At 38.9% G+C, this 23,099-nt stretch overlaps 1 protein-coding gene across 7 annotated transcripts; it reads right to left on the bottom strand.

Moving 5' to 3' along the window:
- Positions 1-396: 396 nt before the first annotated feature.
- On the bottom strand, positions 397-18,994 carry knk (protein Skeletor knk). 7 transcript variants are annotated; one of them, XM_067761688.1, is made up of 10 exons: positions 18,682-18,994; positions 18,370-18,597; positions 8,350-8,423; positions 8,015-8,163; positions 7,598-7,945; positions 7,105-7,522; positions 6,907-7,042; positions 3,435-3,657; positions 3,211-3,367; positions 397-1,250 (listed from the first exon to the last, which is right to left on the bottom strand). In XM_067761688.1, exons 2-10 carry the CDS (start codon positions 18,551-18,553, stop codon positions 756-758), a joined length of 2,184 nt encoding a protein of 727 aa, XP_067617789.1. In that variant the 5' UTR covers positions 18,554-18,597; positions 18,682-18,994; the 3' UTR covers positions 397-755. The 7 variants fall into 7 exon arrangements, with proteins under 7 accessions (XP_067617789.1, XP_067617790.1, XP_067617791.1 ...); XM_067761689.1 differs by having other exon boundaries at positions 18,740-18,994; XM_067761690.1 differs by having other exon boundaries at positions 18,744-18,994.
- Between the last annotated feature and the right edge of the window lie 4,105 nt (positions 18,995-23,099).

Raw genomic sequence — 23,099 nt, 5'->3', positions numbered from 1 at the left:
CTGTAAGTTTAAGCGGCGTCTTAAGATATTAGCCCGACCATCTCGGGAACAATTTGGTATGACCACATGAAACCTCCTAGGCCATCCCGCCCTCCCAACCCCTATATCCATAAGGAACTTGGGGTCGCCAGAGTCTCGACTGTTAAATAAACAGGATTGACAACGTGACATAGGTGTTGGAGAAGCTATATATTGCGCTGGAAATCCCTTTAAAGGGTTTATCTACACAACCCCTTGAATCAATTTGATATTGTAGTCGCCTTTTATGACAGGTATAGCTGCCGCGGGTATATTCTAAGCCCCTTCACCCGCTGGGGAGTTGTCCACAAATCGATCAAAATAGTTTCGAATTGGATGCTGTGGCCTCATGCCTAAAAAATAAAACCCCTTTCAAGATTTTTATAAAATTATCAAATATATTATTTATTTACATACATAAACATGAGACAAACTAGGATTTATTGTGACTTGTGTAAAACTAGTTCTAAGCCCTGCATTGCGGGTAAATTACATAAAAGGATTTTTACTGGCAGTGTCATATGCAAATAAAACTTGAATAACAAATCTGTTATTATTAAAGTCAGTCATAAAATATTTATGGAAAACGTGCTCAAATGCAGTACAGTATGTCTCATGGAAACGAAACTTTAGAAACTTCAGAGATCGATACAAAATAAAATTTTTCATTGAAACACCCTATACTGCATTACCATTTTACCTAGAAACTTCGCATCTTCGGATGTTCAAATCGCTGACTATTGGTACAAGAATTTTGTGACAATTTTAAAGCACCATACAACAAAAACTAATTTCAATGGCGCCATTATAACTAATTGATGTGCCCCATTACGTAAATTTGTTAACCTATCAACAATATGTATTTTCCAACCCATATTAGCGTGCGTAAAACTATTATAGTAAACAGTATCCGGCCAAGTTACATTGGGTGTAATTTCCAATAACGCAGGCTCTTCAGGCGGGCAGATATTTATTAGAGAACGATTGAACTTCTTAAAACTAGGAAAATTATCATCTAAACGACGATCATAGTTAATGGGATACTTAGAGATGCACAACGGACCAGCAGCAGTTGGTTTGGGTCGACCACGTCGTGTGAATTCAACACCAGCTAGAACGCGAATTTCACTTTGTTTTACATCGCTAAGACGATCGAAGCCGCCATGTGGTTCATCTGTGATCACCATGGGATGATAATGCTCCGGTGAATGTGGATTATTGCCACCACGTACCTGAATGGGATGAAAAATTATTAAATTTTTTGAAAGTATGTATATTAAACTGGGTCGATTTATTAACCGATATCCCGCCATCGATTTTTCGATAGGAATTGGGCTCAGGAAAAAAAGTTCCACTACCCATACCCAAAAAAAAATTTTTCAAGCCTGCGAAATTTCATTTTTTTTTTTTACTTTTTCGACTTTGATTTTTAAGGTTTTATTCATGACCTATTCATTTGATTGTAAGATTTTTATGTATACCCTGTCCGACTCAAAAATGTCCGGAAAAACGATGTCGATAATAGTTTTTTGAAAAAAAAAAAAAAATACTGTTATCGCCAACGTTTTCAGCGGACATTTTTGGGTCGGACAGGGTAATATATGAAAATTTTTTTAGTACGTCATGAAAAAAACCTTAAAAATCAAAGTCAAAAAAATTAAATTTCGCAGGCTCGAAAATTATTTTTTTGGGTATGCGTAGTGGAACTTTTTTTCCTGAGCCCAAATCCTATCGAAAAATCGATGGCGAGATACCGGTTAACTTTCGTCCATACAAATCGACCCACCTAATATAACTTTAAACGAGTAATTCTTGTATATTTGTATATTCGTATATCTGTATGTTTGTATAGCCGAACGATCTCGGGAAGGGCTCAACCGATTTAAATGATTTTTGGCACAGAGATAATGTATCACCTTCTAAGACTTTCTACCCAGACGTTCCCACTCAGAATGTCTCACAAGGTTTCCACCTACTCCAAATTAAAAAAAATTGCATGAGATATGCCGATATGGGTATCAAACGAAAGGAATTCACTCCGCATTACAATAGGGACATTTTTGAGTAGGGTTGTCATTTGGGGTTGGGGTAGTTAGACGAAATAGTACTCTACTTACTCATATTCTATTAAAGCTTTAAAGGAGAACATTAAAGTTAAAAATCTTCGTGAAAATATCTTACACATGCTTCGACTTAAGGAATCTTTAGGATCACTGCCACAATCAGCAAAGAAACAGTGACGCACACAGTGCCCAACTCTGGCACACACTAGGTTCAAAACCATGGGCAGTTTCATACTATCGGAACCTCGACAAGTTACTAAATGCTTTGTAAAAGGTATCACCAGGTTAATTGACCTAACAAAATAGTTTGAGCGGAGCAACGAATAGCCCTGCAACAGCAAATGGGACCCGTGCGCTACTTGAGCTCGGGTTAAAGGCACAACACAGCAACAAACTAGGCAACCGCCTAGTTGATCTTGGCCGTTATGTAACTAGTCACGTTAGTCCACCCTTTAGGTAAAGAGTAAGCTAACATTGTTTTCGTTGCTAGTGCTGCTATAGAATCGTAACATACGATCACGGATCGAAAGCGGTTTTCACACAAGCGATAAAAATAAAGCTATCCAACTGTTTAAAAAAATAATATATTATGGATTTTGTGAGTGCGCGTTGTCCCTATTCCACATATTTCATTAATCCAATGCACCATGTCGAAGCTATAGTGATTTAGAAAACGGCATTCGACCACGGATCGTATGTAACGATTTTGATTTTGTAAACAAACAATGTAAAAAAATTTAGTATTGACAAAGCTACCATGATAGTAAGATGATAATGATTATATTGTGATGATTTATATTTTTTACAACAGTTTTTATTGCTTTAATGACAAAATAACGTCAGTTTATCTTGTTAAATGTTCAACCATTCACCAAATTGTTTTTCTTTGTTGTTTTCATGTCTGTTTTGAAAACTAGTTGATAATTTTTATAATTTTTATATATTGTTTGTAACAGATAAATTAATAAATATTCCCCTGATGATGCTAAAAATAAAAATATTAGCGAAACGTTGGGAAAACAGTGGAATAATTTAGTTTTATTCGTAAATAAAATATATATTGGAAAGCCTACTTACATATTTATTTAATATTAAAGAACCAATCGGAATATATATAAAATATTCTTACCTTAAAAGCGTATGTTAGGCCACGCTTTAAATACAACTCTGGTATCATATAACCATTGATGTACCAAGCCAAACCGCTGGACACATGTCCGGTAATACCTTGATACCCTCGTAAACCTCCAGAGGGCCCCAGATACGCATTAAAAGTACGCAACGTGCTAAAAATAGAATAGATAAACGTATGGGTCATTGCATTGTTCAAGAAAAAGCCTCACTTGTACTCACGGGTTACGCAAGCGCACACGCTCCCACACTTGTACTGGCGGAGCAGGACGCTTTGTAAAACTGAAACAATCATTAACTGGTTCCGTTGTATTGAAATCGATTAGGATATCACTTTTTGGGTAAATGTAATGAAATGCTGGCTCTGAATTGGAATCTAACTGTCCTAAGGCCCAAATAACATAATTACTTTTGTCTAATCGAATTTCCTTATCACCGGGATCAGCTGGATAAAAAATGGATATGAGGATTATTGCATTAACATTTGTTAGATATTCGTTGTAAATATGTATAAAATGGGATTGGAAGGCGTAAGGCTTGCTAGAAGTGTGGAATTTGTGCAAAGCGTTCATGGTAGGGATGCCAAATAGATGTTTAGACTTGTGGCGGAAAGCAGTCGAGGTTAACTAAGTGGTTACCAAGCTATGACTCAGATGACTATGATATCATGTCCTTCGGAGACTCTGATTGGAATACATTTTAAACTACGAATTGATCACGCTATCAATAGCAAGCATCCATAGGTTCATTGCATGGCAATAACACTGAATCAAAATATGAATACAACTGTGCACATAGCCCCAAACCTCGACCTCTCTCACGCAACAGTCACATTTTCTTCTATATCTCTGAGGGCCGTTTTCACTATCTCCAGTTAACGCTAACTTGCAGTCTTAGACAGATCAACTCAAATGTTTTTGTTGTTGTTGTTGTAGCGAGTAGGACATTCCCCGAAGGCCTTGTTATCGAGTTGATGGTTCTTTGCCGGATGCAGATCCGGTACGTTCCGATACCAAGCCAGACCATCTCGGGAACGATTTGTTATGGCCGCATGCGACCTTCTAGGCAATCCCGCCCTCCCGCTCCCTAGATCCATGAGGAGTTCGGGGTCGTCAGAGCCTCGGCTGTTAATGGAACAGGATTCGCCACAGATAGGTGAGGTTGACAATTGGGTTTGGAGAAGCTATGTATTGCGCTGGCAACATGAAAGGGCTGCGCTATACAAACCTCTTGAATCCGGTATTTTAGTCGCCTCTTACGACAGGCATACCTACCGCGGGTATATTCTAGTCCCCTAACCCGCTGGGGTATCATTTGATCAAATGCCAGCGTTAACCGAAGATGGTGAAAGCGGCACTTAGTCTTTCAGATTCAGCGCCTTAAGTCCTAATTTGGAGGAACTACTGACTGAATAGCACCGATATCGCAATAATAATACCCCATTAAGACGTTTTGGCTAATCAACAAAGGCTTGCTCTAGTTATGATAACGGGCAACCGGTTCATCCAGAAAGATTAGTTGGCATTTGCCTAAGCCATGGCTGGGGATCGAAGGTTTTGTTGCACGCTTATAAATCGTAGCAATCGCGGTCGTGTACTCTGACGCGAGTCACTCTAGCTCAACTTCGATCTGGATCAGTTTTTGGGAAACTGCGCCAGCTTGAATTGCTTCGACATGAAGTATTGCATTCCCATCCCATCCTTGTCGCATGTGCCCGGTGAATTTGTCACTTCAATTCATCTTAATAAAGGCTAATAGTCGTATTTCTGTTATGAAGACCACAGACTCAGGGTCGAATAATCTCCTCCGCACATTCCACATCAGTGAACGACCCACTCTTAACTAGCTTATCAAATAACTGCTTTCGTAATTAAAGAAATGTCGCCATGTCGACCAGATAGGCTTGTGACCCACTCTCTACAATTCCCTTATCGATGCCCACCGGAGGTCCCGAAGAGTCATCTATCCATCCACGAAATTTGCTACTTTAGCACTTTCCGTAGACAGTAGTGTTATATATGCGTCCCAGAAAGGTATGACACCAAATTTAAAATTGACAGCAGAACTTGAGATCCGCAAAGATATGGAAGTAGCCCTCCTCATACGAAACATTTTAAATCCGTACTTGGGTATTGAAATATCGAATCCCTGAGCGGGCTCACCATCTTCCTAATACTACATAATAGATGCGAGAAACGTAGTTTGTTTCAAAGACTGTCTTGGAACAGATGTAGTCCATTCTTGTGTTGATATATGGGGCATGTTTCATATCACGATCGAAGCCGCTGTAGCGCACGAACTAATCGTTCGTGTCAGTGAGCTTGTTAAAACTTAGCCAGTATGTTGTACATGACGAGTACCTCAAAAGCCTTCTCTACGCGTGTGGTCCGTAAGTTAACATCGGTCGAATAACTGATATGCACATTTTTGCCCAATATTCTTGTGCGGTTTTGCTGGCCTCAGAGCCCCATGGAACCATTTCACTCTACGTCCTTTATTTTAGGAAAGTTTAAATTAGAACTCCTCGTCGTAGTGGTAAAGAGTACTATATCTGCGTTTGGAAGATTTACACAGAAACTTTGGATCTCCGCCCGTTTATTTAGCCCACTTTGGAAAATAATCTTTTGTGAAAAAAAATAAATTAAGTGTAAGCCGCGATAACCTCCGAAGAGATTTTAGGTCGATCTTCTCTTCCAATTTGCGTCGTGCTCCTCTAGATTTTCCCTACAAATTGGCCGGACGGGACCTACATGTTTTATGCCGACTCCGAACGGCATCTGCAAAGCAGATGAGTTTTTACTGAGAGCTTTTCATGGTAGAAATACACTCGGAGCACTTGCCAAACACTGCCGAGGAGCGACCCCGCTTAGAAAAATTTTCTTCTAATTGGAAAACCTTATTTCTAAAATTTTGATGTTGCTTTGTCCGGGGTGTGAACCCAGAGCATACGGTGAGGTAGGCAGAGCACGCTACCATCACACCACGGTGAAAAGATATACAAATATCTGGGACCTTTAGGAGGGTATACAAGCATATTACCGTCATACTACACTGTCGCCATCAACATATTGAGTGGACTTAGTATGCCGTCTATGAAGCCAAGATGAAGTAACTGTGATGAGGAACGCCTGTCGTGAGAGGCGACTAAAATACTGGATTCAAGCGGTTTGTGTAGCGCAGCTCTTTTAGGTTGCCAGGGCAATACATAGCTTCTCCAAACCCAATTGTCAACCTCACCTATCCGTGGCAAGTCCTGTTTCATTAACAGCTGGTGCTCTGGCGACCCCGAAATCCTCATGGATCTAGGGGGATGGGAGGGCGGGATGGCCTAGAAGGTCGCATGTGGTCATAACAAATCGTTTCCGATATGGTCGGGCTTGGTACCGGAACGTACCGGATCTGCATCCGGCAAAGGACCATCAACTCGATAACACTCCCCAAGGCCCTCGGGGAGTGTCCTTATCGCTACAACAATAACAACAACAGGAACGCCCCAAACTTACTACCTCCTGGGAAAGAGACATTTTATCGCTTCCAATCGAGCATTATTGATGTCTCCCTCAAGGTACCGGAATGCAGCCAGGATCAACCGTTTGCTCTCAAGGCTTGAGTCCACCTAGTGAATCACTTCCTAAAGCTCAGTATCTGTCGCACTTTCGTAAATATATTTGATATGAAGTAATAAACCACTCACACGATATCAGAATACGGCGGAAAGTTATAGTATTAATACCATCTTTGCGGCTATAGGTATTAAGCTGAAAACTATCCTGCCCGCCCACCACATCATCTCGACACACACCTTTATTCTGACCCAAGACCTGAACACACTGTAAGGAAATAAGATATCGTTATTGTTCAAGGTTTTCAGTAATTTACTATCCCAACTCACTGGTGCTAAAGAAGTTATATTATAATCCACAGAATAACCACGAACATCATCCATATACGCAACAACAACATCTCCGCCAATCATTTGACTTGACGTATCCGAACCTGATATACCAAATGACATATAATCATTCTTTTCCACTTGACCGGACAGTTGAAATGTTATTTGTGGTCCGAACACCTCCCAAGAAACTTGCAGATTCTTATGCAGCTGCCGACAGTTGGGCAGCGCAAACTCATAGGGTGTTATTTGAACCAAGGAAGGCGGAACATTTAAATTGTCAGGTATCAAGACATGACCAAAGTTCTCATTGTCTGCCAAATCGTAGATACTTATCCAATCAATATCGAAGATTGTTTTATCGCCAGGTAATTCCAGAGTGATAGTCTCTTTATTATATTTGCGTATGGGATCCAAACTTTATGTAATAAACAATTAAAGTGAAGAATAAAAATATGTTTTTTGTCGTTACTTCCAAATTTCTTCAACTTACTATCCCATTTCATCAGGTATTTTGCTGCCACGACTTGATGGTTGTGCTCCCACACCAGTCCAAAAGAACGCACGCTTACCCGAACCGTCATAGGCGAAGTCCTTAATACGTATTGTCTTTGAGTCAAGCAACTCAATTTCACTGCTACTTACATTGTGGCTGCGGCGTGAAAATGTGCCACCCGCCTGCGTTCGTGGTGGTTCAAATTCTTCGGGTATATAAACATCACCGAAGTCATTTTGACTGTTCAAATCGTAAACAGCTAGCCATTTTATATCAGTAATTTTCTTGCGATCTGGCAGCGTTAGCGTGAAATCTTTGTTATGGTACCGATCTAGGATATTTGTTCTGTAGAGAAGTTAGGTGAATCCATCAATTGCAGGGGAAGGATTATTAACTCAGGGCAAAAGTACATACTTGCCGTATTCGTCGGGAACAATGAAACCTTGCGGTCCGGGACGATTTGATGCGCCAGCCCAGAAGAACGTATCGGCGCCATTGCCATCGTAATTGAAACCAATTATAAGAAAGGTATACTCATTAGCAGCGTATACATCGCCCGATACCTGGAAGCAACATATGATTTAGGGTTGTTTTCTCCATATCCCGTCAATGCGAACCGGTACTTAATTTGACAAATCACCAAACGATTGCTTTCGCAATAACTCCCGGTCAGCGTTAACCGGATATGCCGAAAACAGTCCTTAAGTAATCTCTGTATTAAATTTATGTCTAATTTTTGTTTAGCTCACCTGATGATGATATGAATTAAGTTTTCCTAAATATTTTCCTCGATATGGACCATCCTCATCTTCCTCGGCGGCAACTGTAATTTGAAAAGAAATGTTAAATTAGAAGTGTTACATATATAAATAGCTGACTAGGCCAGTGGTGCACGGATCTAAAATGGGCCACCAAAAATATATATTAGCAGCCTACCGTATTACCGTTATACGAATAGCATGTGCTTATCGGATGGTGTCCGACGACGCGATCCATGTTTTATCCAGGAAAATCCCAGTAGATCTACTCTCAGGTGAAATAGCCGACCTGTGTTGCATTGGAATCAGCCGACCATCTGAAGATGCTAAGAAAAGCGCAAGGTCAAGGACAATAGTTAGGTGGCAAGAATGGTCGGAAGATTCGAGAAAAGGGCGCTGGACCTTCATGCTAGTCCGCAATATAGCAGAATGGTACGAGCGAAAACACGGCAAACTAAATTACCACCTCACACAGATATTGAGCGGGCACGGCGGCTTCAAGGAATATCTACATAAGCGTGGGATAGAGGAGGATCCCTTCTGTCCACCCTGTCCCTCCAAATTGGAAAGCGCAGAACATGTAATGTTTCACTGCCCTCGTTTTCACGTCGAATGACTGTGTGTACACAGTTTTTAGAGAGGAGCCTTCCATTAGGAATTTAGTTCCACGAATGTGCGGACAAATAGATTGTTGGACTGCTGTGAGCAAGATGGCCTTTATTGTAATGACGAAATTGATGCATGCTGAAAGGGAGAGCAGAGAAATGTGCATACGAGGTAGTGGCGACTAAGTCGCCTTTCCCCCCGTGACGTTATGCATAACGGCGGTGCCACGGGGTGCGGACACATGAACAGGATTAGCCTGATTTCATTGGGCCACTTGAGGGTAGTGCGCTACCCCAACGTCCAATAAAAATGGGAGGCCAGTGGTGCACAATGTCGGTAGATTGAAACTTGGTTTAAAATTCAATTGGAGCGAAATACATAGTCCCATCAACCCACGTTATAAATAAAAGAAATCCTGAAGGCTAAGACAAATGTTTTAAATGCTATTATATGAGGGCATGTGTCTGAAATGTTCAGACACTTTCGATGGATAGAACAGCTGGTTGATTTCCTCGTGAACTAAAAGGCTGACATCACCGCTGAGCAATAAACGCGAAAAACGGGAGGTAGGAGGGCAGGATGTCCTTGCAACATCCACTTCAGTGACCATAAGAAGGAAAGCACAAGTCGGAGCCAGGACGTTTGTTTTGTGGTGGAAAAGAGACTTTGCCGCCGTACTACCCGTGGACTTCTTTTATGAAAAATTAGAAAAAGCATATGATGATTGGCTCCACAACGAGCTCATAATAATGTTTGACGAATTTAACGCCCGGTTGGAGAAAAAAGAGGTCTTCGGGATCTTGTATAATGTCCCAAGGGGTTGAAGTTGATTGACTCAAGGTTTCAGCATAAAATATACTTGTACCTTGTACCCTGAAAAACATGAAACCAATAGTTGTGATCCACAGCAATCATAGCACTAGTGGCGCACTCTACGAGCTTCCGATATCGACTCGACCCATTGTGACAGCGCTTGCCTCTATGTAGCAAGCAAATAGCGCGTAGTGACCCAAGAAAAAGGTGTCATCCACAAGCTGCTGACGGAAGATATATCTGATGATGACATCTCATTTGGAAGCTCCCTCCGGGCCTTAAAAACCAACTGGAACGATGAGGAATACCACGCAGCCGCAGAAAAAAGGTATATAAGCGTAATCGTGACGCGAATAAGGAAGTCAAACGCTCATCTAGCAGAAAGAAACATGAGGTGGAGCGGCGAGAATGCGATGATCTTCAGATGATGGCTGATAGGAATAATTCGTAGGGGAATGATAACAGTGATTTGGTACCCTACGCACATAGTAAGTTGTGTAGGTAAAACTTCTTTTATATGTTCCGCCACCAGAGAATGACCGAGTGAAAATTGTAATGTTCCGGCTAAAGTATAACAAAGCGCCGGTTAACGACGGCGAAGAGTTGGTAAAGTGTATGCTGTTGTATCTGAATTTAAGTTCCCTGCAAAGCTAACAATGTTTTGCTAAATGACGTTGAGGAACACCATCAGCTCAGTAAGGGTTAGGATAGACCTTCCCGAGCATTTCAAAACCTCACACGGTTTCAGACCACTCGACTATCTACCAGGCGATATCTTTAACACGATGCTTGAGAACCTGATCTTAGTAGCAGACCTAAGCCTCAAGATTACAATCCACAATACGAGCGTACAATTGAACATGCGAAAACCATTGTAAACCACATTTTGTTCACAAGCAAGTTCTCTTTCATTTATCAACATTTTCTGCCACAATAACATAATTTGCGGATACACTAGGTTTTTTTTGCAAGCGAGCTTGAAAAAAACGCTTCAACTAGCTAAACAGTTTCATTACGGCAAAACCATGCAGATGGTTACTTTTTTAAGCTGCTTTGACATTTCTACTTCTAGCGCAGTATGTTTTTGACACTCAAGCAGAGAATTACAAAAACAAAATACATGAAATGCGTGTGTTTGTTTGTATGTATTCACCCTGCCGCCACGCTGTTATTTTGTTATTTTTGTTTATCTGCACATTCGTATGTTCATTCCATTCGCTCGTTCACAATAGTGCCCTATTTTTGAATATGCAACACTATACAATACTATCAATCAGGTCGACAATTACCTAAGCGGTTTCAGCTGAAAACGCTTAGCCAACTCAACTCGATTACTTTTTATTGTTGCTTTCCACGCAATTCGGTAAGCTAGCTAGTGTTTTAATTGTAATAGTTTGCAACGAAATACAGCTACTATAAAAAATGCTAAACGAAATTGTGTTATATTTCATAGTCAACTTATTGCATTTCAACTGCTGAGTGGAATATCACCCTATCTCGGCTGCCTTTTCGAAAACGTCCAACCTCAGCCTTATCTGAGCTCAAATTCAACACATTTTGTCATAAGCTGGGGTGTTTATGAAAAAAATATCTAGGGCGTTCTTGAATCGAATTCTGAGAAAGGACACTTTTGAAACAAATTCCGAAATTGGGCGTTATCAAACGTTTTCCGAGATAGAGCTTTTTCGAGACGGCAGCCGAGATTGGGTGATATTCCATACGATGTTTTTCGCGTTAATCATTCAATTGTTGGCCTATGCTGATTATATGAATATCATATTACGCGCAGAAAGTTCTACTTTCTAGCATTAAATATGGAGACGAAGAAAGTTGGTTTTGCGGTGAAAAAAAAAAAAACAAGTAAGGAAGGCTAAGTTCGGGTGTAACCAAACATGAAATCTGCTTAGAGCTTTGGAGACAAAGTAAGGGAAAATCATCATGTAGTAATATGAAGCTAGGGTAACCCTGGAATGTGTTTGTATAAATGGGTATCAAATGGAAGGTATTAAATAGTATTTTAAAAGGGAGTGGGCCATAGTTCTATAGGTGGACGCCTTCTCGAGATATCGCCATAAAGGTGGACCAGGGGTGACTCTAGAATGTGTTTGTACGATATGGGTATCAAATGAAAGGTGGTAATGAGTATTTTAAAATGGAGTGGGCTTTAGCTCTGTAGGTGGACGCCTTCTCGAGATATCGCCATAAAGGTGGACCAGGGGTGACTCTAGAATACGCTTGTACGATATGGGTATCAAATGAAATGTGTAAATGAGTATTTAAAAGGGAGTGGGCCTTAGTTCTATAGGCGGACGATGTGGGTATGAAATTAAAGGTATTAATGAGGATTTTAAAAGGGAGTGGCTCTTACTTGTATATGTGAAGGCGTTTTCGAGATATCGACCAAAATGTGGACCAGCGTAACCTAGACCATCATCTGTCGGGTACCGCTAATTTATTTATATATGTAATACCACGATTTTGATTTCGCTCTGCTGAACCTTTTCATTTTCTTCGACTTAATATGGTAGGTGTCACACCCATTCTACAAAGTTTTTTCTAAAGTTATATTTTTCGTCAATAAACCAATCCAATTACCATGTTTCATCCATTTTTTCATATTTGGTATAGAATTATGGCATTTTTTTCATTTTTCGTAATTTTCGATATCGAAAAAGTGGGCGTGGTCATAGTCAGATTTAGGACATTTTTAATACCAAGATAAAGTGAGTTAAACTAAGCACATGAACTAAGTTTGGTAAAGATATATCGATTTTTGCTCAAGTTATCGTGTTAAAGGCGGAGCTGAAGGACAGACGGTCAACTGTGTATAAAAACTGGACGTGGCTTCAACCGATTTCGCCCATTTTCACAGAAAACAGTTATCGTCATAGAATCTATGGCCCTACCAAATTTCACAAGGATTGGTAAATTTTTGTTGTTCTAGTGATAAGGTTGCTCCCCGAAGGCTTTAGGGAGTGTTATCGATGTGATGGTCCTTTGCCGGATACAGATCCGGTACGCTCCGGTACCACAGCACCATTAAAGTGCTAGCCCGACCATCTCGGGAACGATTTATGTGGGCACATTAAACCTTCAGGCCATTCCCTCCCTCCCCACCCCCAAGTTCCATGAGGAGCTTGGGCTCTCCAGAGCCTCGTCTGTTAGTGAAACGGGATTCGCCGGGGATAGGTGAGGTTGACAATTGGGTTTGGGGAAGCTATATATTGCGCTGACAACCTGAAGGGTTGCGCTACACAGCCCCTTGAATCTGGTATTTTAGTCGCCTCTTCCAAGCGGAAGTTGTTGCGATTAAGAGTGCGGTGGACGGAATGTTATCCAGTGCTACTACGGTTAGGGAATTTAACATCTACTCCGATAGACAATCGGCTATCAAGGCCCTGATTTCAACTACAGTGCGATCGAGGGTGGTCGGGAAGTGCCTGACCTCGCTTGCGATTGCATCGAATTATTTTACAATTAAGATTATCTGGGTCCCGGGCCATAGTGATATCCCGGGTAACTGTCAAGCGGATCTCTTAGCCCGCATCGGTACAGCTGAACCGGATGAAGATGGCTGTAGGGATTTCGGGATTCCGCTGGCCACCTGTGGATTGCTTCTCCATAGCTGGGCCTCGATTCAGCTCAGCAAACGTTGGGCGGATACCACGTCTTGCAGGGTAGCAAGATCTTTCTGGCCGAAAGTGGATGACAGGAGGTCTGCTGAAATAATTGGGTTCACTAAGGCTCACCTATCAATGGTCATTGGGGTTTTGACAGGGCACTGTCCCATGGGTATCCATGCTTGATTGCCCAGCTTTTGCCAGAACTAGGCGAAAGCACTTCGGTCGCGACTCACTTGGATCTCCCGAGGATTTATCCAAAGTTGAGTGCGGTATCATTCGAAGCTTTATCGTTGCTACTCAACGATTCTCTAAGCAGCTAGATCTAAGTCACCTTTAGTTTTGATGTATGTGGTATCACAACGGACCTTCGTGTTGTCCAAGTGAGCTATCCTTATCAGGGCAGCTACCACCTAACCTAACCTACGGCAGGCATACCTACCGCGGGTATATTTTGACCCCCTAACCCGCTGGGGGTGTAAATTTTTGTTCGACTTATGGCATTAAAAGTATTCTATACAAATTGAATGAAAAAGGGCGGAGCTACGCCCATTTTAAAATTTTCTTTTTTTTTGTATTTTGTTGCACCATATCATTACTGGAGTTGAATGTCGGCATAATTTACTTATATACTGTAAAGATTTTAAATTTTTTGTTAAAATTTGACTTAAAAAAAATTTTTTTTTTAAAGTGGGCGTGTTCGTCATCCGATTTCGCTAATTTTTATTTAGCACACATATAGTAATAGGAGTAACGTGCCTGCCAAATTTCATCATATCTTCAACGACTGCCAAATTACAGCTTGCAAAACTTTTAAATTGCCTTCTTTTAAAAGTTGGCGGTGCCAGGCCCATTGTCGAAAATTCTACTAATTTTCTATTCTGCGTCATAAGGTCAAACCACTTACCAAGTTTAATCGCTTTATTCCTCTTTGGTAATGAATTATCGCACTTTTTCGGTTTTTCGAAATTTTCGATATCGAAAAGTGGGCGTGGTTATGGTCCGATTTCGTTCATTTTAAATAACGATCTGGGATGAGTGCCCAGGAATCCACACACCAAATTTCATTAAGATACCTCAAAATTTACTCAAGTTATCGTGTTTACGGACGGACGGACGGACATGGCTAAATGAATTTCTTTTCTCGCCCTGATCATTTCGATATATATAGAAGTCTATATCTATCTCGATTAGTTTATGCCGTTACGGATTACCGTTATGCGAACAAAATTAATATACTCTGTGAGCTCTGCTCAACTGAGTATAAAAACAGGCGCTTTGGAAGCCAAGTCACTATTGACTAAATAAATTGGAAACTGGAAGGACTTCCTCTATCTGAACCAGCATATTAACAACGAAAATGTCAAACAGAGAATAAATCCTGGCAACAAGTGCTCCTTTGGACTCGTTACGCAATTTAATAGTCACGTCCTCTTTCGACGAACAAAAATCACGATCTATAAGTATTTCATCATACCTGTTCTGATGTGTGGCTCGGAATCGTAAACGGTGTCGAGATAACGGTGCTTGGAGTATTCGTGAGAAAACCTCTACGGACAACTTATGGTCCTATCCGTGATGCCAACGTGTGCATTGAAGGAGATTTCGTGATTAGTTGTATGAGCTTTACGCAGACAGGAACATAGTGCTCTTGCTCTGAAAGTATTTATATCAGCACCCGTTTTAAGAAGCAGAGGTAGGAGACATCCACTCAGTTGAAAGGGTAGGTGGAGCAAGATTGATCTCTTTTGGCGTCCCAATTTTCTTCAATCATCGCAAAGCAGGTACAGCTGGATCGTCTTGTAACCCAACGGCCAAAATAGCCTAAGCGGTTAGCCGCCAACTAATGATGACTCATCGTTTGACCCTTTTCTCTTAGAGATCATATACTATGACATATGTATGTTCAAAAGTTTCCGATACCGATATTCATACAGGTTTTCATGCCAAACAGTGTAAATGCCAAATATTAAAAAATGCATTCCTACACACAATTGTTCAAAACTTTTTCTTTGTTATGCTTATAATGCAAATCATGTTGGGGAAGTTTTTTTGTTTTTATTAACTTATTCTCGCTCTACAACAGCTGATGGTATGGCTCTCACACATTGCGTATGCTCACACATACACATTTAGGTAAGAGAACAAAAGAGTTAAGACACAAACTCGCAATACTTATTCACATGGAAATGAATTATAGAAACTGTAAAAAAAATCACTTCCAAGGCAATAAATGTGCAAGAAAGCTTGTTTATATGACTAAATGTGTACACATATATATGTACATATATACTTTATTAGAGTTTAAGTTAAAGTAATATTCCGTGGTATTTCTATTCAACTAAAGTGGCTATTTAGGTACCCTGAGTTTTTATCTTAAAGCAAATTTTTAGACATGAGTGTTGTTGTATTTAATTAAACCATTTTCTGCACATGTTTATTATTAAAAAGTTTATGATACATTCATCCAGGACCGAATTAACCCTCAACGGGCCATAGGCAACCATCAATTTGGGGGCCCTTTTTTCACGTCCGTTCCCTTCTTTTTTCGATTAAAAAATTCAAACTTATATCTTTCATAAAAATGTTATTGTCACAATATAATAATGTCAATAAAATTACTATCTACATTTTAAACATGTCGTTTTCTACATTTGTTTTCGGCAAATTCATCAATTACATCATCAATATCGATTTTGTTCAATAAATCTGACTTAATGCAAAGTACACCTAACATCTCGAGTCGCTCTTGTCGCGTTGTAGCTCTTTCAGCAGCTTTGATTCTCTTTAATTGCGAGAAGGATTGTTCGGCAGAAAAATTTGTGATTATTAATGTTAAAAAAATCCGAAAAGCTATTTTTGTCTTAGGAAATACATCTTCCATTAGAATCTTATACAAATCACTATGAGTTTCTTGTGCATCAGTGTATCTGGAGTTCACGTAACTTTGGAATTGTTTCATTTCAATGAAAAATTCTTCCAAAGCCCTAGAATAAAAACGAACTAAGTTATTTAAAGCTTCATGGAGGTATCCATCACTTAGAGATAAGTTGATGAACAAGTGAAGATTGTTGATGGTTTCGAGGAAACCTTTTGTCCTAAAATCATCGCGAGGCGAAAACTCTACTTCTGGAGCATTTCCGTCATTAGGTTGTTTTTGTTTACGACGAGTACGTTTCGCGATTTCTGTATAACATACACCAGGTAATAATTGTTTTGTTTTTTCCTCGAAATCATTGAACTTTTAACGGAATGAAACTAAACTCTCTTCTAACGATCCGTAGAAAGAAGCACACGTTTGCAAATCTGCTTTTTCACTTTGAATTACTCACTGAACGCATAGCAGTCAAAATAGAGTTCAAGGCTGTTCCAAAAATAACCGAAATTTTTCAAAATAATAACAACCAGTGTACATTTTGAGATAATTCTTATAACTTGTCGCGAGTTTTATTTTCACCCGAAAGAATTCACAGTTCACCCTATCGCAGAGGGTGGCGAAAAAATTTTTCGTGTTCGAAAAAGATTTCACCTTATCGGCAACTGTTTGTTCGGGCGAAATGAACAGCGGGGAAACCCAAATTTGTTCACATATATTTTACAAGCGAACGATAGGAAAAGAAAATGTTAGTAATTTTTTCTATTGAAAGTTGATACTCTTATAATTATATGTACTTTTATTATTAGGAATAAATCAATAATTAATGCACAATCGGAAGCTTAGTTGAAAAAAGTGAAATTCCTGTTTTGCTAAGTATGTAAATTCTATTTTTTATGACAACGTATCAGTCGACCAAGTTATCCATTGTGGACAAAGCGACGGTTCCAAAATGTTGAGCACCTCACTGCAACAAGATTGGCTAAGACCCACTTCATGGTCCTTTCCAACGCCTTTTCCCTATGCGAAAAAACGAAGACATGTACTCAACTTTACAATTGGTGGAACTCCAAATTCTTGCTTCAATGGTGACAAGGAGTTGGTAAGAATATCTAGCAAATATTAGAATGCCGGCTTGTTTATTGCGAAAGCTAATTGAAAAAAATTAACTTGTTATTCAAAAGTGCTGACAACAGTAATTTTTAGCTTACAGTGAATCACTTAGCTCCAAAGGGTTAGAACTGTCCCTTAATTGCCTCCGAATCGCTTTCACATTTATATTGTAATCGCGCTCAATCAATACCAACCTAAGTGCAAAATTAAACATTCTTTTATAAATTTGTTATTTCTATTTTTGTTGTACTTTAAGGAAATATATGCTAGGTTACAAAATTTACACAATTGTAAGCAAATTATTTGTTCACTGCTAATTCACAATAGAGCATCAGCTGTTTCGAAGTGAAGTTTTTTTCGCCCGAAATTGACGATAGGCGGAAAAAGTTCACCCGAACAAAAGAAGTGAAGGCGAACACTTTTCCGCGTGAACTTCGCTATAAGGGTGATTATTCAATATACTCTTCTTTCACTTCTAGTTCGTCGGTCGTCGCCTTTTGAATGCGGTCAATTGAGTTTTATTTATTTGAGTCAAAATTATTTTCAGTTTTGATTCTATTTTTCTTTCACTCTCTAGAATTTAATGTTTGAAAATTTTAGAAGTCTTTTTAATTTTTCGGGGGCCCCAGGCAACTGCCTATTATGTCTACCTGTAACTCGGCCCTGCATTCATATATACACATGTATGTATATGTAGGTGTGTATACATGCATCGTTCCACGCCACCAGTTTCACAGGTTTTTGCACTGAAAGTGAATTGGAATTTCGCTATTGTTACAATTATTACTCTTAGTTATATATGACCATAGCGGACAACGTACAAGTTTTCCAAGCAAGCAAAAAAGCATACAAAGTAATACCGATTTCTGAAAAGCGAAATCCATTCAATTAGCATCAAAGTTGTAGTACATGCAAGAAGTCCACATAAACAATAATATGTAATTTCAAAAAAATATATATATGTACGTATACTTATGTGCTTACCACTGAATTCAAGCAGACATGCAACCACTACTAGCAGTATTAGCCAAGCTTTATCGCTAAGCTTCTGTTGATTTGCAAAGAAATGGTCACAACCACCACCACCACCACCTTCATGCGCGCTATGTTTGCGTAGCCACCACAATTTGTAACTTTTTGTTCTTTTGCGCATTTTCAACAAACTCATTTTGAAATAAATCACCTATTTATACTGAGTATTTTTATAAATTTCTATTGTGATGAAAAAAACAAATCGTATGCAATTTTCACATAAAATTTTCTTTGTATTTTTTTTTTTTTTTGTGAGTTTCATACATTTTTGAATGTATTCGAAAGAAATGAATCACTTTCACACAAATACATATGTACACACACACATAAGCACTCGTAAGTATATGAAAATTTTGCAAGAAAATAATATGTATAACGCAGCAGTGGTACAAAAACAAAGTTTGTGGCCACTACCAACATTCGCCGTGGACAGTGCTAAACTTTCAACTGTAAATATTTCTTTTTTTCGCACGTAAACGTCCGGACCACAAACCGTAAAATTGCAACGGTAAATGTATATTTGACTAGCGGCCTCGTCAATGTTTCCCTAACGACTGATTGTCCACTCTTTGCTCATTTTCACTTCTACCTGTTGATTTTAACTAAAGCAAGCGCAGTGCACGGACTTTACCACTTTATTGGTAGATCTACCAACTTTTTAGCCCATTTTCATTTTTTACCACTTCTACCACCAAAGCCCAAAAATCTACCAACATTTGCCTTTGTAAGGAAATTAAGAAACGATACAATTTCGAAGACGAAAAATTACACCTTTTGGAATATTTTGTCAAATGACAACGATTGTTCCCTTATTTAAAGATTTTCCATTTCACAAGACTTCCTTGGAAATTCTTGACAACGAATGGCGATCATTAATGTTATATGATAAGGAAAAAATATAAAAGATATTTTCCGCCGATATTCTTAAAGGATGGATAAAATTGGGAACTGAAAAGAGTCTTCTAGAAAAAAATTTGTTTGAAAATTTGAGTGAATAAATGAGCTCCTTAGCAATATTACCTCACAGTAGTGCAGCCGCAGTAAGGTCGTAATGAACGACATAAAAACCGCCAAGCGTAATGGATTAAAAATTTCAAACATTTCCAATCAAATAATAATAAAAGAGTATTGTATCGGACGGACTTTATTTCAGCCTCCAAGTGAATTAATAAGATTTTATAAAAAAATTTAGTTTGTGGAAGGTGATTTTGTTGCTTGTATTTAATAACACCCATATGGCACTAGATTTTTCTTATGTTTTTTTTCTGACAATTTTTTTGTTGTTGAACATTTGTTTTTTATTTTGAAAAATTTGTGCATAAATTCAATACAAGAAATAAATTTGTTTATGAAAGAAATGTAGGTGTCATCTACTCGCAAATATTTTCCTGCGCTATTTTCATCACTTTTTTATGAATAATTTTGAACGAAAATAAAAAGTTTTAAGTAAACGATAACATGCCAGTGTGGCAGAAAAATACTGGTACATTGGAAAATTGTTGTTGTAATTAGACGTATCGGTAAAGTCTCCTCAGTATTACTTACTTACTTACTTAATTGGCGCTTAACCGGTTAAACGGGAAAAAAGCAAGTATCATATAGGCATACGCTATGTATATACAAATTTACATGAATTTTTTTGTTTTGTTCACATGTTTTTTTTTTTTAAGTGTTATTTCCGTGAAATGTGCTTTATTTGTTTTACAATAAAATATGAATTGTTTTGTAGAAATGTAAAGTGTAGCTATTGTTTTCTTGGAAAAAAAACTCTCAACTTCTACCACTATTTTAATTTTTCGTCTACCAACATTCCCTTTTTAAAGGTCCGTTCACTGAGCAAACGAATGTAAGTTGGTGAATGAAATCCGAACACAACTTGTGAACACAAAAATTAAGTAGCCCTAATATTTTAAAAACAAATTTGAATGCATAAAATTAACGGGACATCTTCGTGACATTTTCGCGTAAAAACTATTTATATGAGCACACCATTAGTAGTCAAAATGTTTTTGAACGGGTTTCAGAGGCGCGAATTAATTGGAAATTTTGTGAAAATAATCCTGACAAAAGCACAAATGTAATATTTCATCATTTTAGGGACATGGGATTTAAGAAACTATCCATATACAAGACTATTAGGCTTTTTAGAGATAATAAAAGCATATTTCGAAAAAAAGGTTCCGGAAAAAAATGTAATTTTCAAGACAGTAAAATACGTGAAAAGTTGAAAGCAGATACAGTGGGGCGGAAAGCAAAATCGTTTCGTCAGCTTGGACGAAAATACCAAGTTGATAAAAATACTATTAAACATTATTTGAAAGATATGAATATACAAATTAAAAAAAGAAAATGGAAACCAGCTACTACAGAAAAGCAGGCACAAACAATTAAATCCAGGTTTCGACTACTTCCGCAAAAATATTTTGCCACATCTTCAACTTACAAATGCGTTATGGACGATGAGAGCTACTTCACAGTGGAAGGCAACGAATGACAGCCAAAATATTACTTCGAGTCCATAAAACGAAAATTTTGAAACAAAGTGATATATATTCAAAATAATAAATTTTCCGGGAAAGTTTTGTTGTGGCTAACAATCAGCGAGCGTGGGATAAGTGAGCCCGTATTTTTCAAGGGCAGTTTAGCCGTTTCTGCTTACACTTATATAGAGAAATGCATTCCAGAATTTAAAAAAATTTTTAAAAAGGAGAAAGCTAGTGCTCTGGCTGGATTTGCATCTTCACATTATGCAAAATAGGAGCTTAAAAATATCGATACAAAAGGAAATCAAGAATCAGTGAGGAAATTGCCGGAAAAAATACGAAAAGCAAGCCGTAATGGAGTAAATATTTATTTATAAATTTATCTTATATATCTAGATATTAAAATAAATTTACTTTAAATAAAACAAATATCATTTCATACTTTGTTTTGACTATAATACGTTTGTTCAGATTTCATTCACCATACGTTAGATGTAAATGCTCTCTTTTAGTAGTCGGCGCCAGTGATGGGGGCTGAGTACTTGCATTGCGTCAATAGTGAAATAATAAAAGTTTACCCACTGGAGTTGTTTAGTGATAGGTTGCAAATCAAAATATCAAATAGAACTTTAACCATAATACGTCTGTCCACAAAATAATATTCGCATTAAGAGATATTGTTTGACAGCGGAATACAACTGTAAACTGGAATCGAAGGAAAATATCAATTCGGATAACCTTGTCACTAGAATTTAAGAAGCCCACTTTAAAGTTTTGTTTATAGCTTCCACACAAAACACGTATATCTGAGCCATAAATACTACCTGCAAATAAGGCACACTGATATAGATCAGAACATTAATACGGGCTTGCGCCTGGGATTTATATCAAATCAACCCACATGACAGCCCTATTTTCTTCTTGTAGCTATAGACACTCTCAGAAAGTTTTGAAGAGTATTATCGATGCTGATAGTCCTTTGCCGGATCCTGATCCGATACGTTCCGGAAATTAGCACCACTAAGGTACTAGCGCGACCATCTCGGGAATGATATATGTGACCATATCGAACCTTCTAAGTTTGTGAACTTTAGTCGCCTCTTACGACAAGCATGCCTACCGCAGGAATATTCTTAGCCCCTTAACCTTCTGCGAGGTGAATAGGCTCATCAGTTTTGATAGTAGCTCCTGTATATGATGATAGCAAGTGTTTGGTCTATCGTCCTACTTACTACGTATGTATGTAAAAATATGTATGTAAAAATATAGTACAGTAGCAGGCAAATAAGTAATGTATTACAGCACTGATGTATAATTGGAATAATATACAGACAAAATTTAACTCGTCGTATAGTGTCGTTTACGTGGGTATATACAAATAAATGTAAGGCGCGATAACCTCCGAAGAGATTTTAGGCCGAGCTTCTCTTCCAGTTTGTGTCGTGCTCCTTTTAATTTTTCCTACAAATTGGCGTTACGAAACCTACTTGTTTGATACCAACTCCGAATGGCATCTGATAAGCAGAAGAGTTTTCGCTGAGACTCGGAGTGCTTGCCAAACACTGCCGAGGGGCGACCCCGCCTAGAAAAGTTTTCTTCTAATTGAAAAAAAAAACTTATTTCAAAAATTTTGATGTTGCTTTGCCTGGTGCGTGAACCCAGGATCTTCTCTGTGGTAGGCGGAACACGCTACCATCACACCACGGCGGCAGCGTGGGTATAGCGCAACTAACAAACAAGATCACTAACAAGATCCTCCAGCGGGTTAGGGGATCAGAATATACCCGCGGTAGGTATGCCTGTCGTAAGAGGCAACTAAAATACCAGATTCAAGGGGCTGTGTAGCGCAACCCTTCAGGTTGCCCGCGCAATATATAGCTTCTCCAAACCAATTGTCAACCTCGCCTATCCGCGGCGAATCCTGTTTCACTAACAGACGAGGCTCTGGCGACCCCAAGCTCCTCATGGAACGTGGGGGTTGGAAGGGAGGGAATAGCCTGAAGGTTTAATGTGGCCACATAAATCCCGAGATGGTCGGGCTAGCACCTTAATGGTGCTATGGTACCGGAGCGTACCGGATTTGTATCCGGCAAAGGCCCATCACATCGATAACACTCCCCAAAGCCTTCGGGGAGCAACCTTATCGCTACAACAACAACAACAACATCATTAACGCGACAGCAGGGTCCATATGTCGGA

The sequence above is a fragment of the Eurosta solidaginis genome, chromosome 1 (assembly GCF_040869045.1).
Source record: "Eurosta solidaginis isolate ZX-2024a chromosome 1, ASM4086904v1, whole genome shotgun sequence".
NCBI classification, from domain to species: domain Eukaryota; kingdom Metazoa; phylum Arthropoda; class Insecta; order Diptera; family Tephritidae; genus Eurosta; species Eurosta solidaginis.
This window is presented reverse-complemented; position numbering and strand designations above follow the sequence as displayed.